This window comes from Lithobates pipiens, unplaced genomic scaffold, assembly GCF_037356315.1.
Source record: "Lithobates pipiens isolate NorthernLeopardFrog02 unplaced genomic scaffold, aLitPip1_a1.2 Scaffold_16, whole genome shotgun sequence".
Classification (NCBI taxonomy): domain Eukaryota; kingdom Metazoa; phylum Chordata; class Amphibia; order Anura; family Ranidae; genus Lithobates; species Lithobates pipiens.
This window is the reverse complement of record NW_027507748.1, coordinates 156,736,352-156,759,651: the sequence shown is the minus strand read 5'-3', so window position 1 is coordinate 156,759,651 and position 23,300 is coordinate 156,736,352. Positions and strand designations below refer to the sequence as shown.

Sequence of the window (23,300 nt, the reverse complement as noted above, 5' to 3'; positions counted from 1 at the left end):
TTTTTGCTTTAGATTAAAGGGACTGTAGTGACCAAATAATAAATGGTATGATCCTGTTTATAGCTATCGTAATTATCAAGCGTATCCAATAAATATTCAAACCCGAGAAAGTGTAATACCAAACTCCACAGTCATCCAAGTTTTTTATGGTTTTGGCCGTAAAGAGGAACTGCAGTCTGCTCACATAATTTGTAATAAAAACATCTTTGCCATTCTAAAGCTTCCCTCCAACCACTACTTATTATTTTATATATACTGTGATTCTGTACTTGCCAAATATGCTGCAGAAATCTCTCTCCATTGAGTCTGGCTGCAACATTTTAACTGTGGGCAACTGAAGCTTTTTCTGAAAGCCAGCCTATGATCCGGCTGCGGCCTATTGGGCCTGGAGACGGCCACCATCTTACCATCCTCAGCTTCATCAATCTGCCCGAGCCACACTCACCCTGGGCCCCTGAAACACGAACTGCACTGCCTCATCCCTCTGCCCATCTCCCTGCAGTGAAGTAGGGAGTTGTAGTGCCACTGCACAGTGTCTGCCCCAGCTGGGATCTTTCAGTGCATAGTGATGACGGCCATCTTGGTATTCCCACTTCTCTCCTTAGTGCTGCTGCAGACCCAGGCTGCTTCCCTTTTTAAAGACCCCTCCCTGTGGTGTACACAGGGCAGATGTCCTCAAAGAAAAAGACCTCTAAGGCTGCTAAGAGACATCCTCAGCATAAGTTGTCACCACTTCCTTCACCGCAGCTGGACACCAGCTTGGTTGGGAGGCTTCAGGCCTTGCTGGCCGAAATGGAGTCCAGAGAGGCCCAGGTGGTGGATGCGTCAGCCCCCTGCTGCAGGATAGCACAAGCATGATCCTTGCTGCGATTGAACAGAGCAGAACCTCCCTGCTGGTATGCATAGATCACCTTGCCGAAGAGTACTGAATGACCTGGACAAAATAAGGGGGAGACTGGCTGAGGTTGAGTCCAGAAAATCCGCTACTGAAGATCTTACTGCAACCCATGTCGCCTCCTTTGCTGAATTGCAACTCAGTGCAGCTCCTGGTTGCAAAATCGGATGACATGGAAAACCAGCTAAGACGCAATAATGTGCGAGTCCTTGGCCTGCCTGAGGAAGATGAAGGAGATCATCCAGCATTTGTGGAGGAATTCTTTAACCACTTCAGTACAGGGAACTTATACACCTTCCTGCCAAGAACAATTTTCAGCTTTCAGAGCTGTCACACTTTGAATGAAAATTGTGCGGTCATACAACACTGTACCCAAACAACATTTTTATCATTTTGTTCCCACAAATAGAGCTTTCTTTAGGTGGTATTTGATCACCTCTGGGATTTTTATTTTCTGCTAAACACATAAAAAAATTTTTTTGAAAAAAAATTTTTTTTTGTTTCTGTTACAAAACTTTGTAAATAAGTAAATTTTCTCCTTAGCTGATGGGCACCAATGGGGCTGCACTGATGGGCACCGATGAGGTGGCACTGATATGCAGCCACTGATGGGTAAACATAGGCGGCATGGATGGGCAACTGAAAGGTGGCACTTATGTACACGAATAGATGGTACTAATGGATGGCAATCAGTGCCAAACAATACTGCCTGCCAATCAGTGATACCCATTGTGGGCACTGATTGGCATCCATTGTGGGCACTGATTGGTATCCCTGGTGGTCTAGGGTGTCATATTTGGTGGTGACATCTTTGGTGGTCCAGTGTGGGCATCCTCGTGGGGTTGCGCTGATAATCAGCACGGACCCCCCCCCCCCCAGAAGAGCAGCCGATTGGCTCTCCTCTACTCATGTCTGACAGACCGCGAGTAAGGAAAAAATGGATCAACGGCTCTTCTGTTTACATCATGATCAGCCGTGATTGGACATAGCTGATCACATGGTAAAGAGTCTGTCAGAGACTCTTTACCTAGATCAGAGTTGCGGTGTATCAGACTGACACACAGCAACAACAATCGCTGCGATGCGCTCCCTTGGGCGATATCCTGGCGACATCATATGATGTCCGGTCAGCATATCAAAAGTACTTTGCCACCATCATTTTGCTATATGGCGGACGGCAATTGGTTGAAAACCTGCTGGGATTCACAGATGTCCACTCCACTTATGTGGTTGAAAGTGCCCATTGGCCCACGGGCCGAGTGATTCCTGGAAATCCACCTAGACCCATTTTCTGAAGCTCGCAGGCATCCAGCCCTCAAATATGGCAATGCTTCTATTCTCCTCTTCCCTGATTTCTCAGTCGAGCTGCAGAGAAGAGAAAAACCTTCATTGACATCCGTAAACGGCTCAGAGATGGTTATTAAGTACGGCATGCTTTATCCCAGTCGCCTCCGGGTCCAGCGTGATGGAATGGTCCGTTTCTTTGACAATCCAGCAGATGCTGACGACTGGCTGACCACTTTGAGATAAGCATCTCCCTCTTAAACTCACCTGATGCACAGATTCTCCACATCCTCACTTTTATCCTTCCAATTTTGCTACAAGCACCTGAGTTGCCTCATGAGTAACTATAAGTTAGTTCCCTACCTCCCCTCATGGTTTGTTCCCGAAGAGATCACCTGAAGTCGTTGAGCTGCTATTCTTCACTCACCTGGAGGGACTTTATAATAGCCAAAGTTTAAGTTGAGTTTATGGTATAAAACTGGCTGGATAATTTGTTGGGGTTCCGCCCAGTAGGAGATTCAACAGGTTTAGGGGATAAAACTGACCTAAGTTTTTCTTGGGGTACTCTATGGTCAGTAGGGAGTTTAATATTTTTTCATTTTGTACACTCTATATCCACTAAACGATTGGTTCTTTTACTATGCTATAATGGTACTCATTTCTACTCATTGCTTTCTCTCTCAGATCTCAAATGGGATGAAGCCCTTCATCTACGTATCATGTGGTTACTTTATTATATGTCCAAGATGGCTACGGAACTAAAACTGATATCTTGGAATATCTGGGGACTAAATTACAAGATTAAGAGAGCTTTGATGCTCAAGTATCTAAATCATCACAAACTGCATATTTTGTTCCTACAGGAGACACATCTCCTGTGCAACAAAATTCTTGCCCTCCAAATGCCCTGGGTACAGCAGCCGATTCATGCAACTTACTCTAGCTATATTACTGCCCAAGGTTATTCAGTTGGTGACTGACCAGGAGAGTTGGTATATTCTCTCGCTGGAAATTAAGGCATTGTGATTGTGTATGCTCTGGTCAATGTATATGTTCCTCCTCCTTCCAACCAGCGGGTCTTGTAGAAGGTGTATGAAAAATTGGCGACAATACAATTCTGCAGGCTCTATATAGCAGGAGACTTCAATTCCACTTTAGACCCATCTAATCCTAAAGTTTATACATGGAAACACCAAAATAATAGGGCCTACTCCTTTCACTCCACTACTCATAAATCAGGATCCAGGATCGACACAGTCTTTGGCAACATCTGTGCTTTGGCTGCAGTGGGGGAGATCTCGTACCTACCTGCGGGCCTCTCTGACCATTCCCCTCTGGAGGTTAAGTTGGTGTTGTCAGAGAACAGGAGTGAGAAATTCTGGCTTCTAGCAGCTAAGTGGTTGCATGACCCTAAAGTTGAGGAGATGGTTTCCCCTAAAATACAACAATACTGGGACCTTAATGAGGGCTCTGCCTCAACTCATGTGGTCTGGGAGGCTTTTAAAGCCAACACTAGGGGAGAGTACATCTCCGTTATCAAGGCAGTCAGATCTGAGATGTCCTCTCAAATACAACTACTTGAATCCAGAGAAACTGAAGCTGCTGAGACTTTTCTCGACTCCTAATCATTTCAGCCAATTGGCTGAAACAAGAAAAGCTCTGTCTCTTCAGCTTACTTCGGCCACACACCTAGATCTAGGTTCATTGGCTGGAATGATCCGAAGACAAGAATAGCAAACTTCTGGCAAATCTGGTTGCAGAATCTAAAATACAAACGGTGGTGTCTGAAATTTGTTGCTCAGATGGCAGAGTCGTCTCTGATTCCGATCAAATCTTGAATGAATTTACAGATTTCTATGAAAATCTATTTACAACACTCCCTAACTGTTCTGCTCAGCAGATTACGGACTATCTACAGTCCTTGCATTTATCCACTCTATCACAGGAAGATTGTGAGTTTCTGGATAGGGATTTTACTGTCAAAAAAACAGACGCCCAGACGGCCTCACTGGCAACTGGTACAAAACATATGCAGCACTAATTGTACCTAAACCTTTATAGGTATATGCTGAGTGTAAAAAAAACAGATGTCCCTGCCCCCTTTGATATACCAAGCTCATATTGTTTTAATTCCTAAACTGGGTAAGGTTAAGTCCCATTGTGCCTCATGCAGGCTGATCTCTTTACTAAATTATGACTTAAAGATATTAACCAAAATGTTGGCAACTCTATTACAGACGCTTCTCCCATCTTTGGTCAACATGGATCAAACTGGGTTTATATCAGGAAAATCAACGGACATCAACTTACGCAGAGTTTTCACTCACTTGCAATTACCGTCTTCTGAGAACTCCACTAGGGTACTGGTGGCATTGGATGTAGAGAAGACATTTTATTTGGTGGCTTGGCCATATATGTCCTCGGCTCTGGAGGTCATGGGATTTGGGGTTGAATTCCGCAGGTGGATTGAAATTCTGTATTGGTGCCCGACAGCAGGGATTAAACTAGGCGGAGCCCTCTCGCCCCCCTTCACAATTGGCAGAGGTACCAGGCAAGGTTGCCCACTATCACCGTCACTCTTTGACCTGGTGATGGAGCCACTTGCCTCGGCCCTTAGACAAGTGAACATGGTCAGGGGCATCCAGGTCGGCTCCATACATTAAAAACTAGCCATGTATGCGGTCAATCGCATTCTATTCCTGAATGACCCAGATCCTTCCCTTCAAGCAGCTCTAGGCGTCCTCTCCGGTTTCAGGGATGGATCTGTAAGCAAGCCTCTGTCCAACATATACAAAGCATTGTCACCTAATATACACACGGGACTTGAAATTCTTAAGGCCAAGTGGGTGGAGGACTTCCCTGACATGTATACTGAGGACTGGGAAGATGCGTGGGAATGCTCCTTCACACAATTGGTTTCAGCAAGAGACAGACTAATACAGTTTAAGATTGTGCATAGAGTGTATTACACGCCCTCACGTCTACATAAAATATACCCATCTGTCCCAGCTTCATGCTGGAGGTGCGTTGCTCCGTTGGCAAGTTTTATTCATGTATTTTGGACCTGTCCTCAAAATATTTTTGCAGGGAGGTAGCTACGTTTTTTTCCACTGTCACCAACATCCAGATACCGCAGACAGTGAGGCATGCCTGATGGGCCTTATCAACCCTCTGGCTCATAGTCGAGCAGTCGGAACCCTCCTGGGATTATTAGTCTATTGTGCATGCAAGGCCATTGTACTACGGTGGAAATCTTCTGCTGCACCATCCGTCAATCTCTGGAATCGGTTAATTAACTCTGCCTTCCCGTTGTATAAGGCCACTTACTTTTCTAGAGCATGTGCTAAGAAATTTCACAAAATGCGCGACATATGGGTGGAATCCCCGTCTACAAATGTAGACTCTTTAGATGACTAGAAAATATTCCGTACAATAATTCAACCATTCCTAGTTAACGGAACTTTGAATTTTTGCAACACTTGTCAGAAATTTTCTGAGTGACTAAGGTCTGAGAGAGGATCCACTTCATAGTGAGCTAGGCTCTGAAGTTTAACTGGAAAAACATGTGTTTCAAACTGCATAGGTGGTCCAAGCATACCAATTTTTTATCGGTTGTGTTCTAGTTTTTATTTCCTTTTTAGATATGTCCCCTGTGCTCCACTAATTGTTTTGCAATGTAGATCGCATTGCAAAACATTTAGTTCCCAGATGAGCTAGCCATGGACACCAAGAGCTTGACCCAGAAGTGACGTCAGAGACGTCGCTTTCCGGGTCCCAAAAAGAAGGGGAGAAGAGCGGGCGTGTGTCCGCTTTTCTCCTTCCCCTCCAGCCGCCGGCACCCGCTATGGAGCTCCCCGGGTTTGCCAATGGTCAGCATGGCGGGACACGGCGCCAGTACCCGGGGGTCTGTGAGAGCAATCGGGCAGCAGCGCCACCGCACAATTGATGTGATGTAACAGTAAGTCTGCTGTTTTTCAACAGAACAAGCTGTCCTGCAGATTTAGTAGTTAGAGGGTGCTTGCAATGATCAGACTTTAGTCACTTTTTTGATTCATTTTCTAAAACCTTTATTCCAAAAGTTTGCTATAACTGATTATAACGTATGATCTGGAGTTTGGCTTTAATTTGTTAGTGTATCTAAATCTGTTAGTCCATCTAACACCCTCCTCCACACAGACTGTCAGATCACAAGGTGAAAACAGAGGGAAAAAAAACTAAAAAATAAACAAACACAGCCACTATATCTAAGGATTAGTAAGGTGCAATATATTATATTTTGTGTTTAATACAGTTTTAAACCTACATATGCTATACACTGTATACAGTCTGCAGTTCTTGTACCCACAAAATACTCCATAATTACTGTGCTAGGAGTGAGAGGGTCACAATGTACACAGTCAAATACAGTCAAGGGCTGAGGTATACTTCGTCTCCCTTTGTGAGTCCTCCATTCACATAAGTCCCCCCCCCCCTTTCACATCAGGTGCCCCGCTTCACATCAGTATTCACATCAGAAAACCTCCCACATCAGGAGTCCCCTCTTTATATCAGGTGTTCCTCCCTTCATATCGGAGTCCCCTGTTTAAATGAAGAATCACAACTTCACATTAGGAGTCTCCCTTCTCACACCAGGAGTCCCCTCTTTTATTAAGAGTTTCCCCTTTACATCAGGAGGCCAGCCCCTTACATCAAGAGCCACCCTTTACATCAGATGTCCACCTTTCACATCAGAGTCCCTACTTAGCATCAAGAGTCCTAATTTAACATGAGAGTCCTGCTTTATATCAAAGATCCCCTTCACTTCAGCAGCAGCCCTTTAAACCAGAAGCCGCCCTTGCATCAGTAAGAAGCCCTCTACTTAACATCAAAAGTCCCTTTTTACATCAGAAATGGCTATTTAAATCTGGAGCCCCCCCCACACATGTCAAGGGCCTGCTTTACATTAGGCGCCCCCTTTTACCACCAGAGACCCCCTTTAACATCAGTAATCCCCCTTCACATTTGGAGTCCCCCCTTACATCAAGAGTTCTCCTTTCACATTAGAATCCCTCTTTAGATCAGGAGTGTGCCACATACAGAGTGCAGAGTTCAGGAGTGCGCTATGTTCTGAGAGCAGAGTTCAGGAGTGCAGACATGCTGCATTTTATCGCATTGCACTGGCCCAAATCACTCTGCAATGTCAAGCAGCACAACGCAGCCTGATATTGCAGTGAATGAAGTGTACCTTTTGTACCCTTCAGATAAATCTGAAGGGTGCGGTGCATTGAATTGTGAATCACACTGCCCCATAGCCAGGAGGCATTGCAGAGCAACCAGAGCGCTGACTCGCTTCGGCTGCGATTTGACTGGGGACATGTGTGAATTCGCCCTTAATCTTAACCTAACCTCTAAGGCTCTTTTCGCAACGGGGTGGATCCGTTTGACTAGGCGGGGATCGATCAGCTGATCCCCTCTGAGCAGGCGGATGACAGGTCCTTCTCCGCTCAGTGTGCTGAGATTGGATGAAATTGGATCGCCTGTCTTTTTTCATCCAATCCACCAGACAGATGGAAAAAAGGACCACCATCCGTCAGGATTTGGCAGACTGGATCGGATCAGATAGGAACGGGTGTCAGCGCACATTTCACCGCTGACATTAGCTGCCCCATAGGGGTGAATGAAGCGTCCAATCAGATCTGACAGGCGGACCTGATCGGACAGGACATGTGAAAGGACCCTAACGCGAAGGTTACCCCTTCCATCCATACCTAACTTTTTGACAATACTCCTATTCCATCCAGCACTGGTGTCCGATGCTTCCAGCTCCTGAATGGAAAAGAAGTATCAAAACTAGCTGATTCTGTATTTATAGTACTCCAAATACGGTATTCTATTTTAAGATCTGTAAATCGATAACCTTAAGGTAAAACATTCAAATTTTACTGTGTGTTATAATTTGCCAAGCAATGTTATTTATTATTATGCTTGGTAAAATGCATCAAATTTTAGAGGTTTGGCTATTTATTTTGCTCCGTTTCTATTTATGAGAAGCCTTCAGAGGTCGTGAAAGTGCCCTTCATGGGGAAAAAAAACTTGTTGCACAAGCAATCCATTATGACTCATGTTTCATAGTGCAGATGTTGGTACAGGTTACCGATTGCCATGCCTGTTTAAAAGTTACATGTGATAAATTTGATATTACCTGGTAATTAAAATGTGCTGCCAGACGACATGAGCACATGCTGTAATCCCATTTCACGTGAGGTTCAGGGGTGGTGAGATTAAATTGGTTTCATATACAATCAAATTTCTTTTTGAGGGTAATATGACCTGTATGATTTGGGTATATAATTATTTATTGTGTTTGTAAACCCCAGACATGAAATAAGAACACATCTTTCTATAGTGTGCATTTGTCTCAGTTAAGAGCACAAAGTGTCATTTCTGTATGTTACTCCATTCCTCTGCTATCAACATGAGTCACTTTTCCTGACACCAAGAGATAAAAGGTGAGGGTCCTCTAGCTGATTGACAGCCTCCGCTCTGTTCATGTGTACAGTGTGAAGGGGGTGTGTCTCTTCCATCCAATCAGCTCTCAGAGCTCTCCTCAGTGTAATTTCAGCTCTCCACCCCCTTTTTCTGACAGCTCAGAAAGGCTTTATAAATTCTGGACTTTAAATGGATGTGGAGAAGAAGAAGCAGATAAACAGGTACAACTTTTTGAGGAGGATTTTTTTTCCATCTCTGTGTATCACCTGAGGCCAGTCACTTCACTGGATATACATTATGTAAGGGTTTACAAATACTTTAAATTAAAGCTTTGCTTTCAGTAAAACTATTTAATGGATAGATGTCTGGTCTATGCGCACAACAAGATTAGGGAGGGTCAAGTTATACAAAAGGATAATAGCTTTGGGGGATGAGCTAATGGAGACAATAGTGCAGTTGTTAGCTGGAGGCAGGATAGGCTTCTCTGAAGAGTAAAGTTTTCAGGGATCGCCTAAAAGTGGATACATTTGGAGACAGTCTGACAGATTGGGGTAGTGGGTTCCAGAGGATGGGTGAGGCTCGGGAGAAGTCCTGTAGGCGGATATGGGAGGAGATGATGAGGGAGCTAGAGAGCAGTAGGTCTTTGGAGGAACGAAGTGGGCGATTAGGTTGGTATTTTGAGACTAGGCTAGTGATGTAGCTGGGGGCAGAGTTGTGGATGGCTTTGTAAGTAAGTGTTAGTATTTTGAATTTAATTCGTTGGGCAAGTGGCAGCCAATGGAGGGATTGGCAGAGAGGGGTAGCAGACACTGTGCGGTTTGTAAGGTGTATGAGTCTGGCAGCAGCATTCATGATGGACTGAAGGGGGGATAGTATATTTTAAAGGTGAATCAATGAGGAGGGAGTTGCAGTAGTCAAGGCGAGAGATAACCGGAGTTAATCAGGAGCTTTGTGGTTTCATTGGTTAGAAAAGGACTTAGTTTAGAGATGTTGCGGAGGTTGAGGCGGCAAGCTTTGGAAAGTGATTGGATGTGGGGCTGAAAGGAGAGTTCAGAGTCCAGTATAAAACCTAGCACCCTGACGTGGGGATGGGTGGATGGTTGTGCCATTACTCTTGACAGAAAAGTCAAGGGAAGAGGCGCGTGGGGAGGAAATGTTATAAGTTCGGTTTTGGACAAGTTGAGTTTAAGGAAGTGTAGTGACATCCATACAGCTACGTCTGTTAGTAAGTTGGTGATGCGTCAGGAGACTGAGTGAGTTGAGGGGTGGAGAGATAGATTTGTGTGTCATCAGCGTAGAAATGATATTGAAAGCCGTGAGAGGCTATCAGCTGACCCAGGGAAGAGGTGTAGATTGAAAATAAAAGAGGTCCAAGAACAGAACCTTGGGGAACTCCGACAGAGAAGGGAAGAGGAGTGGAGGAAGTAGAATTGTAAGTGACACTGAAGGTGCGTTGGGATAGATAGGATGAGAGCCACTGAAGAGCACAGTCACGGAGACCAAGGGAGTAAAGTTTTTTTGAGGAGGAGAGGGTGGTAAACCGTGTCAAAGGCAGCTAAAAGGTCCAGAAGTAGGAGTACAGAATAGTGTCCATAGGTTTTTGCAGTTAGTAGGTCATTTGTGAGTTTTAAAAGAGCAGTTTCTGAAGGGGATCAAGAAGGTTGTTTTTAATGAGTTTTTCACTCAGTTGGTTGTAAACCAGGCGCTCAAGGAGTTTAGAGGAAAATGGGAGCAAGGAGATGGGGCGTAGGTTGTTAGGATTGGTAGGGTCCAAGGATGGCTTTTTAAGTATGGGGGTGACCAGTGCATGTTTTAGAGCATTGGGGAAAATGCCAGAGGTGAGGGAGAGATTGTAGATGTGGGTTAGAGAGTGTAGTATAGCGTCAGATGGCGACTGTAGTGTTTGAGAGGGAATAGGATCCAGGGGGCAGGTGGTCAGGTGGGCATTAGAAAGGAGTTTAGCAACTTTGTCTGTAGTAGCAGTTTTGAATAAGGGGAGTGTTGAGAGTACCTGTTGTAGTGGGGTCTTAACTGGGGGAGATACCTGTAGAGTGGAGATTTCATTACGGATTGTAGCAATCTTGTTTTTGAAGTGATTAGCAATCTCCTGGGCAGTGAGTGAGTCAGTGGGTGGAGGCGGCGGAGGACGGAGTAGAGAGTTGAAGGCAGAGAAACGTTTACAGGGACTGGACGAGAAGGTGTTAATAAGAGTTGTAAAATAGGTCTGCTTGGCAGTGTGGAGGAAAGAGTAGTATTTTTGGAGGGCAGACTTGTATTGGTTGAAGTCTTTGCGAGACTTGGTCTTGTGCCACAGACGCTCAAGAGCGCGACTATGTTTTTTAAGAATTCCAGTGTCATCTGTTTGCCAGGGTTGTAGGGGTCGAGGTCTGATTCTGCGTGTAGTCATTGGAGCGAGCTTGTCCAGGGTGGAGGACAGGGTTTTATTGTAGATGGAAGTGGCTTGATTGGGGCAGAACAGGGGAGAGATTTTGTGATAGAGGTGATCAGCAACAGAATAGAGGAGAGAAGAGTTGAAGTTGAAAGTTTCTACGGGTGATGGTTAGGCGATTGGAGGGAAAGGTGTTGGAAGACAGGGAGAGAGAGAAATTAATTAGGTGATGGTCGGAAAGAGGAGAAGGATTATTTGAGAAGTTGCATGGAGTGCAAAGGTAGGAGAATACAAGGTCAAGGGTGTTGCCATCAGAATGAGTAGAAGCCTGTACCCATTGCTTTAGGTAAAATGAAGAGGTTAGACTAAGAAGTTTAGAAGTAGCAGGAGTGTTTGTATTAGCAGGGATGTTGAAATCACCAAGAAGGATTGTGGGAATTTCTGAAGACAGAAAGTAGGGTAGCCAGGCAGAGACTAGCAGGGCCCTCTGATTCCCCTTGTCTTGAATTGTATTGTAATGTCTACCCCAATGTTGTAAAGCGCTGCGTAAACTGTCGGCGCTATATAAATCCTGTATAATAATAATCTAATAGCTGTTTTTCTGTGCAAGTTCGGCTGAGGTTCCAGATAGCCCATATTAAATATACATCGTTGTATGATGTCACCAGGAGCAGGTATTGATCATGTACATTTTTGGGGGAATAAAAATTCAGTTATTGACCATTTTATTGATGTCCCTGTTGGTATCTCATAAAAATTATACATGCATCATTGTGCAATATATTTATATAAAATTTATTTTGGCCAATAAGTTAAAGTGGTTGTAAACCCTTACAAACCACTTTGACCTACAGGTAAGCCTAGATTAAGGCTTACCTGTAGGTCCAAGAAATATCTCCTAAACCTACACGGTTTAGGAGATATTTACTAAGACAGGCGTAGCTGTCTACGGCGCATGCACCGTTTAATAAACAGAATGTGTAAAATGTGCACTCACAATTTGAGGTGCCTTAGGACTGGCACTAAGCCTTTCCAGCGATTTGTTTTAAAGTTCCACTACACCGATTCGTTCCTCGAGTACGGCGTGCATTCCAAGCTTCTGGTGTGGGTACGTGACAGGAAGTGATGTCCTCGATTGGAGGCTTCTGGGTAATCGCGGACGTCACTTCCTGTCACAAACCTGCACCATATCGAGGCTTGGAACGCACGCCAAACTCGAGGAACGAAGCGGTCCTAAGGCACCTCAAATTGTGAGTGCACATTTTACACATTCTGGACATTAACCACTTAATAACCGCCCTATAGCCGAATGACGGCTTTAGGGCGGTTTCTTAACTGTGGGAGGCCGTCATATGACGTCCTCCCAGAATTCCGCTCTCGCGCGCCCCCTGGGGCGCGCACTCGAGAGCATCCGTGACCGCCGGGTCCACAGGACCCGGCGCATCACGGATCACGGTAAACGGCCGCTCGTCGCGGCCGTTTACCACGTGATCGCTCCGTCAAATGACGGAGTGATCACTTGTAAACAAACCGGCGTCATGTTATGACGCCGGTTCCTCCCTCCCCCTCTCTGTACCGATCGGAACAGCGGAGGGGGAGGAGATCGGTGTCAGCAGCGATGTGGGCTGCATCTGCAGTGCCCACATCGCTGCTCACCGAAAATTAACCCCTCAATTCCCTGCAAAAACTCTGCAATACCCTGCCATTAGTCTGCAATAGTCTGCCATAGTCTGCAATAGTCTGCCATAGCCTGCAATAGTCTGCCATAGTCTGCAACGCTCTGCAATAGTCTGCAACGCTCTGCAATAGTCTGCAACGCTCTGCAATAGTCTGCAACGCTCTGCAATACCCTGCAACGCTCTGCAATAGTCTGCAACGCTCTGCAATAGTCTGCAACGCTCTGCAATACCCTGCAACGCTCTGCAACACTCTGCAATGCTCTGCAACACCCGCCAATACCCTGCAACACTCTGCAACGCCCGCCAATACCCTGCAACACTCTGCAACGCTCTGCAACACCCGCCAATACCCTGCAACACTCTGCAATGCTCTGCAACACTCTGCAATGCTCTGCAACACCCACCAATACCCTGCAACACTCTGCAATGCTCTGCAACACCCGCCAATACCGTGCAACACTCTGCAATGCTCTGCAACACCCTCCAATATCCTGCCATACTCTGCAACGCCATACTCTGCAACGCCATACTCTGCAACGCCATACTCTGCAACGCCATACTCTGCAACGCCATACTCTGCGATACCCAGCCATACTCTGATATACCCAGCCATACCCAGCCATAGTCGGTGATACCCTGCAATACCCAGCCATAGACACCCCCCCCTCCCGCCGCCCTCCGGTGCTTCTACCGACTCGCCAATACTATCAAATCCAGAATCTTTTTTTTTTTTTTTCAGGCTTCCCAGCTTAGAGGTGAGATGCGGGGTCTTATTGACCCCACATCTCACTGTAAAGAGGACCTGTCATGCCATATTCCTATTACAAGGGATGTTTACATTCCTTGTAATAGGAATAAAAGTGATCAAAAAATTTATTTTTGGGGAAAAAAATGTCAAACTAAAATAAATAAAGTAAAATGAACAATAAATTTTTATTTTTTTTTTTAAAGCGCCCCTGTCCCCATGTGCTCGCATGCAGAAGCGAACGCATACGTAAGTCCCGCCCACATATGAAAACGGTGTTCAAACCACACATGTGAGGTATCGCTGCGTACGTTGGAGCGAGAGCAATAATTCTAGCTCTAGACCTCCTCTGTAACTCAAAACATATAACCAGTAAAAAAAAAATTAAATCGTCGCCTATGGGGATTTTTAAGTAGCGACGTTTGGCGCCATTCCACGAGCCTGTGCAATTTTGAAGAGTGACATGTTAGGTATCGATTTACTCGGTGTAACTTCATCTTTCACATTATGCAAAAATTGGGCTAACTTTACTGTGTTTTTTTTTTTTTTTAAGCACAAAACAGTTTTTTTTCCAAAAAAAAGCATTCGAAAAATTGCTGCGCAAATACCGTGCGAGATAAAAAGTTGCAACGACCACCATTGTATTCTCCAGGGTGTTTGCTAAAAAAACATATATAATGTTTTGGGATTCGATGTAATTTTCTAGCAAATAAATTATGATTTTTACATGTAGGAGAGAAATGTCAGAATTGTCCTGGGTGCTCCAGAACGCCTGATGGCGCTCCATGCATGTTGGGCCTCTGTATGTGGCCACACTGTGTAAAAGTCTCACACATGTGGTATCGCCGTACACGGGAGTAATAGCAGAATGTGTTTTGGGGTGTAATTTGTGGTATGCATATGCTGTGTGAGAAATAAACTGATAATATGACAATTTTGTGAAAAAAAAAAAAAAAAAGTAAAAAAAATCTTGATTTTGCAAAGAATTGTGGGAAAAAATGACAACTTCAAAAAAACTCATCATGCCTCTTACTAAATACCTTGGAATGTCTTCTTTCCAAAAAGGGGTCATTTGGGGGGTATTTGTACTTTTCTGGCATGTTAGGTTCTCAAGAATTGAAATAGGCCGTCAGTACTTCAGGTGTGATCAATTTTCAGATATTGGCACCATAGCTTGTGGACTCTATAACTTTCACAAAGACCAAATAATATCCACCAATTTGTACTTATTTTTACCAAAGATATGTAGTGGTATAAATTTTGGCCAAAATTTATGAAGAAAAAATTACTAATCTGCTAAATTTTATAACAGAAATGAAGAAAAATTCATTTTTTTACAGAATTTTCTGTATTTTTTCTTTTATAGCACAAAAAATAAAAAACCCAGCGGTGATTAAATACCACCAAAAGAAAGCTCCATTTGTGTGAAAAAAAGGACAAAAATTTCATATAGGTCCAGTGTTGCATGACTGAGTAATTGTCATTCAAAATGTGAGAGCACCGAAAGCTGAAAATTGGTCTGGTTATTAAGGGTGTTTAAGTGCCCAGTGGTCAAGTGGTTAACATATTGGCCAAAATAATTTTTCGATAAATATATTGCGCAATGATGGATGTTTAATTCTTATGAAATACTAATCCTGAGAAAGAGATAGGAGGAGCACCTAGTGGTTAACTAGCTGGAGGAACGCCAGGATAGTGGAGTGGTCATCCCTATATGAACCAAAGGCAAAACTTTTTCTAGGCTCTGGTGAATGCCCATTTTAGAAGGTGGTGGTGGTGGTGGCACATTAAGTAGTGAAAAGTTCCTGTTATAAAGCACGGATGAAAATTGGAGCATAAATATGCACATTGCATGTATATGATAATTGGAAGTGGACTTTGGGGATTATTATAATATACCTATGTTCTAGGTTGTGATAGTTTGCACTTTTATGATATTTTGCACTCTATATTGACTTATTATCATGTTGCAGTTTTATAGATTTACTGTTAAGGTTGGCATATAATGTTTAAACACCGTATCAGTGGTAATATTGCCCTAGCACTTTTTGAACCATAGCAGTTTCACTTCTTTGAATACATTCTTCCCTAATCTATGTTATAAGGCCTTTTAACTGCAGCAGATCAAATTTTATTATGAATTTCACTTATTAATAATTTTATTTTTGCGCCGGTGACACAATTCTTTATTTTTTTGAAAGTATTATATCTCTGGTACTACACACTGGCTTGACTAGCTCGAATTGTTCCTAATTATCCCTCAACTTCCTTCCGGGCTGTTTCCAGCAGGGAAAAATGGCGCCTATTTGGTAGTACTGACCAATAGTGAGCAGATCATGGATCTGGGTCTACACCTTCCTTCTTTCATTATTACACTCCAACTTTAAGGCCTCATGTACACCGCTGCTGGTAAATGGACGTTCAGAGGCAGTTGGATGCTTTTTCCAACTGCCCCTGAACTCATCCAATGTTATCTTATGTATACAGGTTTGTTTAATGTTGGTTTTAGGCAGTTGCGTTTTATAGGCTTTTCTTTGAAGGCAAAAAAATTAGTTCAGACCCCGAAGTTTTTGATGTTTCAGATGCTAAATGCGGTAAACTGATTTTAGCCATGTTTCGTTTACAGAAGTTTTTTCATTTTTGCTATTTTGAAAAAAAAAAAAAAAAACATTTTTTTTTAAATGCTTCTAAACGCAAACACGGCATGTAAACGCAGCAAAATGGCTGTTTTAAACGTGGGTTATTATCTGTAAAGTTAAATCGTTCAGGAGAGGCTGTAAGCCTAAGAGAAACTCTGAGGTGGTTCTTTTTAAGCCCATAGATGCCCCCTTACATGCCGAACGGCAGCTTGCTACCTATTTTATTTTGGCAACCAAGCTGACCATTGCTAGGTTATGAAAGTCCCTGGTCCTTAGCTTGAAAGGCAGTGAAACGCCTTATGATCGATATTATGGTTAATGAAAAATGAACGGCCATATTGACTGACTCTCACAATACATTTCTCATCCTTTGTGTTTTGACCATTAGTTGCTGGATATCTGATCTCCCTGCACTCTTGACCACAGGGATAACTTTTCTGTTCCCCTTTTCTGTTCTCTTCTTCCCTTTTTCCTCTTTTTCTTTCTCCCCTTTTGTTTTCTTCTCTGGACTGTTTACAACACTTACTGGTTCTTTGTGGGTGGCCTCCCATGGCCTTTTCTATTCTCATGTTTTTTTATTTGGGGAATAGGGCACGTCTATCTTTTGATTACTTTATTTACTCCATTGCTCCCCCTCGTTAAGTTTCAGCCTTCCCTGTCTCATGAATGTGACCATTGTTTATATATATTTCATACTATATCTGGAATTTTGTCCATTCATAGTGCCTTTGCTTAACTCTATTGTCTGCATGCTAACGGTGCATTTTTAGTTTTCTCTTTGAATGCATATAGTATCCCTGTACTACAGTATTTTTGGCTGTACATTAATAAAACCCTTTTGTAAAAGAAATTCTATCATACCAAACTGCCAAATTTCCAAGTCAGTATTATCTTGTAACACTGGCAAAATGAGACAAAACTTTTTGTTATAACATGTACTGACCACCTCATTTACGGGGGTCAGTGCCTGCCCATAACTAGCCTGTCCAGCACCCTACAGGACACGGTGACCCTGTTGGAACCCCTTTCCGTGGCTTGTGTTCTGATTATGTATCCAGATACTTGTTGGTCAGCACGGATCTAGAAAAATTTGGGGACTTAACGCATAGTATTATATAAAAGGAACTTTGAAGATTTGTATCGAATTTTTAGGATAACATGCCACTCGAGCAAGATGAATTTTTAAAATTTTGCTTGCCAGTGCAGTGATTATATCAGCGTTCTTAATTTAAGAAATAAGGGTATCATAGTTACATAGTAGGTAAGGCTGAAAAAAAAAAGTCCACCCAGTTCAACCTGTGTAGGTATACATGTGTCTAATTTCCCATAGAATGTATTTAGTACAGTTGCCTTCTTTGTGTTATCTGTAACCATCCTTATCTATTATGTGTGCAATGTGTTCTAATTTTGCCTCAATTTAGCTTTAGATTTGTAAGCAATTTTCCTGAATTTTCACAAGGGCAACACAGAGCTCAAAGTGTTATGTAGATTCTTTATATTATTTAGAAATGAAATAGGGAGATGTACTGGTAATAAAAATATCCCTCTAAAAACCTTCAAGTTATTTAAGCATGTTTCCTATGCATGCCTTTAAGCAAACCTTTTTTTACACATTTAAGGCAAAGAAACAGGTTCATCTTAATGCCTCCTTCCCCAGAAGCCCATAACTCTGTTTATCCTAAAAGAGTGAAGAAAAAGTGAAGAAAATACACAGTGCTCTTGGTGTGAAGCAGCATCAGATTTCCTGATTTTCGCATGTGACATTGCTGGTGCATGGCCCATCACTATTGCATGGGTTTAGGGAGACGGTCCTCAGCCTTGTGTGAGCTTTGATTTGTTTTGGTGGGAGCTTACAGGCCGCTTCCTTTCCTGCCTGCAGAACATAATGAGGAAAGGAAGGAGAGCAAAGAACATAACATGTTACTATAATCTAACACAGCCATTTTGAACCAGGGTGCCTTCAGATGTCTTCAGGGGTGCCTTGAAAAAATGCCTAAAAATTGTCCAAAAATTGTATACAAGCTAGTGGGTAGCTGAAGCCTGCCTTTTAGTTACACAAAGCTACCGGTTTTCATGGTACACCCAACCAACATGACATCATCAGTTGCTAAGGGAAACATCAGGGGACTCTACAGCATCCTTGTTTGAGAAGCACTGAAATACCAGTCAATATCTGTGTGTAAAGGTATATTTGCTTTGTTAGAATAAATCATCTCTGACATTGGGTTTCCTACAGGGGTGGATGTTGCTCTGTTAGGTAAAACTATTAGTTTTGTTTTTTACATTTTAGAATGGGGTGCTTCGAGATTGTGCAAAATTTTAAAGGGTGCCGCAACTGAAAGAAGGTTGAGAAACTTTTAGCAGACATGAGCAGAATACTTGAGATGAGGAGCATGGCTGTTAACTAATTTATGCCAACACAGAGCACAGGAAGTTTTTTTCTTTACTAAAAGAAAATTTTATTGTAAGGTATTTTCTGTACAATGTTTTTATTGGGATATGAAAAAAGGGAAAAGCAGATAACAAATTCCCACACAGGTGATATGGACATAAAACATAAGAAAGGAACCCTGAGCTCTTACAAAAAGTCTCTAACACTCCACCTCATCAACGCGGCCAACCTTTGCATTCCTATTCTGTGGAGAAATACCAACCCCCCTCCCCCCACGGTAGCTGATTGGATCCGACGGGTAGACAAATCTGCGGATATGGAAAAGCTTATCTGTCAAGCAAATGACAACCCAACCAAATTTACTGCCACATGGGCATGCTGGCTACATTATAGGAAACACGCTATTCCAAACACATCCTCTTCTCCTCGCCCTCCTCTACCTTGAACCCTTTTTACGTACTGCCTAGGGAGGTCATGGGTGGACCTCTTACACCATACACTTGATCACCCTCCAATTTAGCTACGGACGCATTAATACTAGGTCACTGGAAACCCTCCCCTCACTTGGAAATTCTTTATCTTTACAGGACGCACTGATGAACCCTGGTACACCATCACAATTTACACTTTTGGGTTGCTCTTCTCAGACCCCCTCCCATTCACAGCAAGGTGTGAATGGGGCCAGTGAAGGCCACAGATGATGTTCGCCTAAACAACTTTCCTATATGTCCTGACCCGCGCATTCAATGATTATCCCCATAGCCGTCAACACTGACCATCTAGAACACAACGACCGAGAACCATAACACATCATAGCTGCCTACATCCTTTATCCCATGATGTTTCTCCTTGCACATCTTTTTCAAGCAATGTTTTTATATCCTCGTGTAGACAATCTTCTATTTTCAGTCATTGTTATGTATCCTTCTGGTTACGGATTGTTTACCTATGATATTCATATATATATATTATGCTAATGATTTCGTTTCTGTACTGACATGCGAGTTATTGCTTGTTAACCTGTTGAAAACCAATAAAAATTATTTGAAAAAAAATAAAACGTAAGAAAGAAGTTCATGTAAAAGTACATAATAAGACTATTGTAAGGTATTTTCAACCATGACTTACAGTAGTGCAGGACTATACAAATGTATGTGATGTCTACTAATCTTTAAATTAATATATCATATTTATCATCTTTTATAGGATGTATACACAAAGACCAAGCCTAAGGTGGAGACTGCCGTGGAGCATTCAAAAAGTATTTATATTCTCTGATTTTATATTCCTTTTTTTTTTCATAATATAATCTGACAAATTATGTTTTACAGTTCTCTGTAACATGTTGTAATGCAGGTTATTATGAGGTGGGCCAATGGGAACTAAAAAGCAATACAAAGAAAAAAAAACAGAAATAACTGTCTGGACAACTAAAATGCTTGTTTATGGCACAAGAGTCTGTTAAGAAGAACACTTTGGACTGCACTATTCGTTTTGCAGTGAATTGTTTGATAAACTACAAGACATGTATTTCTGGCTATGTTTTTTTTTTTTTGTAAGTCTGAGTTAAGACAATATATTTTATTTCATTGGTTTAACATTTTAGTATTGTTATATTTTGGATAGGGCTGCACTTTTAATTTAATTCTGTGTTCATAACACTACTACTATGAATATGCAGAAACAATCCAGGAAGTTGGCCAAAGGCAAAGAGGCTAGCAAATGGACACTGGCACGTCCCAAGATGAGAAGTGTACTCCCTATATAACCCCTCCCACTACTGGAAGTACATCAGTTTTTTCGCCAGTGTCTAAGGTGTTGGTCACGAGTAAAGATGTGCTGTGCTGAGCTCCACTGGAGCAATCCTTGCTTTTTCGAGAGCTGGATCCTGGGATCCAGTACTTTTTGGTAGTAAGGCCATAACATTTTTTACTGGCAGGGTGATGTTGCAGGGCCAGGCTTGTGGGTTTCCTCTAGGATCCCCTGCTCCTGAAGGTTTAATGAAACCCACCGTGAAGGGTGAAGATTGGGTCTGTTGGTTTACCACAGAAAACCCTGCAGTGGGAAAGGTAAGTGGAGTTTTCTAAGAAATCTTTTGAATTTTCTTGTGAATATCTCCTTTAAAAATAATAATGTTGTCACCACTGGAGGCTGTATTGAGCACTCACCACCTCATGCTGGAAACAGCGCTGTGTCAGAAGCTGAATTCTTCCTCCTTCTCCTCCGGCCAAAGCAGGAGATCCTCTGGTAAGCCTAAGGGGGGGGCAGGTTTGTCCCCCCGCTTATGCCCCCTATGCTGGTATTTTCCCCCCTCGTGGGGTAAAAGCACGCATATTCATTTTAAAATCTAAAAAAAGTAGCGTGATCAACGGCCGCTCAACGGCTTGCAAACCCCCCCCCGCCATGCCCTCTCTGGGTCTGAGAGGACCTGTAGTCCGCCACTGGCTCAGGAAAACCCTTCCTTTTGAAATAAGGGGTGGAGCTGTAGGTGAGGTGGGGGCGGGCTTGTCGGCATTCTCCGATGCCAGGTGCATATGGAGGCAACTTTTTAAAAAGCACACTGTGTGCTGCTAAGGGCTGTGCAAGGAGGTGGCATTTCTGGTTTGGTAACACAGGCATTTCCTTTGACACATTTTTTCTGCATCAGGCTGGGCATTAATAACAGCAATTTTTTGCTGGACTATACCCCTAACAGTGTATGCATTCCTTCTGGTAGTACCTCTGTTTTGTGCATCAGGCTATGAGTGAAAGGGGGACAAGGAACACCTCAAAGGGTTATAAAGGATCGATTTTTTTTTTTACGACAACCTAAATCCATGTGCAAGAAATTGTCATCATCCTCTGAGAGTGATGCGGCCGGTCAGGGTGAGCCGTCAGGGGGGACTGGTGTTGCAGCTGTGCTGGACACTTCAGCCTCTATATTTGTTGCTCAAGAGGTTTTTTCTTCTACCATTTTAAGTTTGGAACAGAATATTGATGCTATGATCGCTTTCCATAATAGGTCCAAGCTTAGCAGATTCCCATCCAGTGCTCAGGACCCCCAGACTGAGGTGCAAGGGGCAGGGGATCAGGAAGTTCTCCCAAAGGATCAGGAAGATGCTGATATCTCCTCTTCCGAGGATCCTAGGATGGAGGGAGCAGTCGCACAAGAAAGACTGTTAGTACACTCCCTTATTAAGTTGGTTCGCTCAACTTTTTTGCTGCCTGTAGCGCAGTCTGTTGATGAGCCCGCCTCTGATTTGGGATCACTAAAGCCTCTCCAATCTGAAGATACCTTTCCTATCCATTCATGGCTAAAAAAAGCTAAGGTATGGGAAAACTCAGATAAACATTTTTTTCCTACGAAAAAGTTTTCTGTACTTTATCCTATGAAGGAGGAATTCTATAAGAAATGGGGGATTCCAGCAATTGATGCTGCAATATCCTCAGCAAAAAACAAAACTCACTTCTCCTGTAGACAATGCGCAAATGTTGAGCGATTCAAGAGACAAAAACTTGGAATTTCTTTTTAAGAACAACATTGCTCTTACAGGTTCAGTCGTTCAGCCGACTCTTGCTGCAATTGGAGTATCTCAGTTCATAAAGGACCAGTTTGTACAGGTACTCAACATTATTCCTGATCAGCAGGCCTAGAAGTTGGTAGGTATATCAGAGGCACTGTGTTTCACAGTGGATGCTATGAAAGATTCTATTATTCAAGCCTCACGGCTTATGCTAGGGCTGGCACATATGCGCAGAGTCCTGTGGTTGAAAAATTGGTCAGCCGAAGCGCCATGTAAAAATCTCTTGTCCAGTTTTCCATTTCATGGTGAACGGTTGTTTGGAGACGATCTGGATAAGTATAGCCAAAGCATTTCTAATGGGAAAAGTTCTCTTTTACTAATAAAAAAAGAAGTTTAAACATTTTTCCTTTAAACGTGCATTTTCTCCTGTGCCAGGGGCATCAGCCTACAGACAGTCTAGAAGGTCTTTCCCGCCGAGCTCAAGAGGAAGGCCTCAGGAGCAGTCCCAGGGCTAAAAGAGGACTTGGGGCAGGAAGCCTGCTAAGCAAAATACCAATGCCTCCTTATGAAGGGGTGCCCCTGCTCGCTCGGGTGGGGGGGGAGGCGTCTGTATTTTTCAAAGATCTGGCAGGAACATTGTCAGGACAGATGGATGGCTTCCTCAATTTCTCTAGGTTACAAACTAGAATTCTGAGAATTCCCATCTCCCCGGTTTTTAAAATCAAACGTTCCCAGAGATCCAGGGAAAAGAGTCTCTCTTTCTAGCTCTGGATCCTCTCTTGTCCCAGAAGGTGATATCAGAGGTTCCCACAGAAGAGCAGAGTTCAGGGTTTTATTCAAACCTTCAGGGTTCCAAAACTAAACGGGGAGGTAAGACCCATTCTAGATCTCAAAGATCTGAACCAGCATTTGAATATCTGTTCCTTTCGCATGGAGTAAATCCGATCAGTTGTCTCCATTCTACAAGGAGGGGAATTTTTGTCATCAATAGATATCAAAGATGTCTATCTCCACATGCCAATATTTCCCGCTCATCAGAGATTTCTACGCTTCGAGGTAGAAAATTGTCATTTTCAGTCTGTGGCTCTGCCATTCGGTCTGGCCACCAGGTTAAGGGCTCAGGGTATAAAAATTCTAGCCTATCTAGACGATCTACTTTTGGTAAATCAATCAAGGTTTAATCTCAGCCGTAAACTACCTAGAATTCCTAGGCTGGATTCTCAACCTAGAAAAATCCTCCTTAAAATGTCAAGGAGATTACAGTACTTGGGTCTGATCATAGATACCATTCAAAAGAAGATATTCT

The 23,300-nt window shown here is 43.1% G+C and overlaps 1 protein-coding gene across 2 annotated transcripts in view; it reads left to right on the top strand.

Moving 5' to 3' along the window:
* APOO (apolipoprotein O) overlaps positions 1 to 23,300 on the top strand; it is a 236,529-nt gene that overhangs the window by 167,945 nt on the left and 45,284 nt on the right. For both annotated transcript variants that reach the window (XM_077480702.1, XM_077480701.1), the window contains exon 4: positions 19,698 to 19,752. In XM_077480702.1, the coding sequence (XP_077336828.1) occupies positions 19,698 to 19,752 (55 nt within the window). The remainder of the gene's footprint in view (positions 1 to 19,697; positions 19,753 to 23,300) is intronic.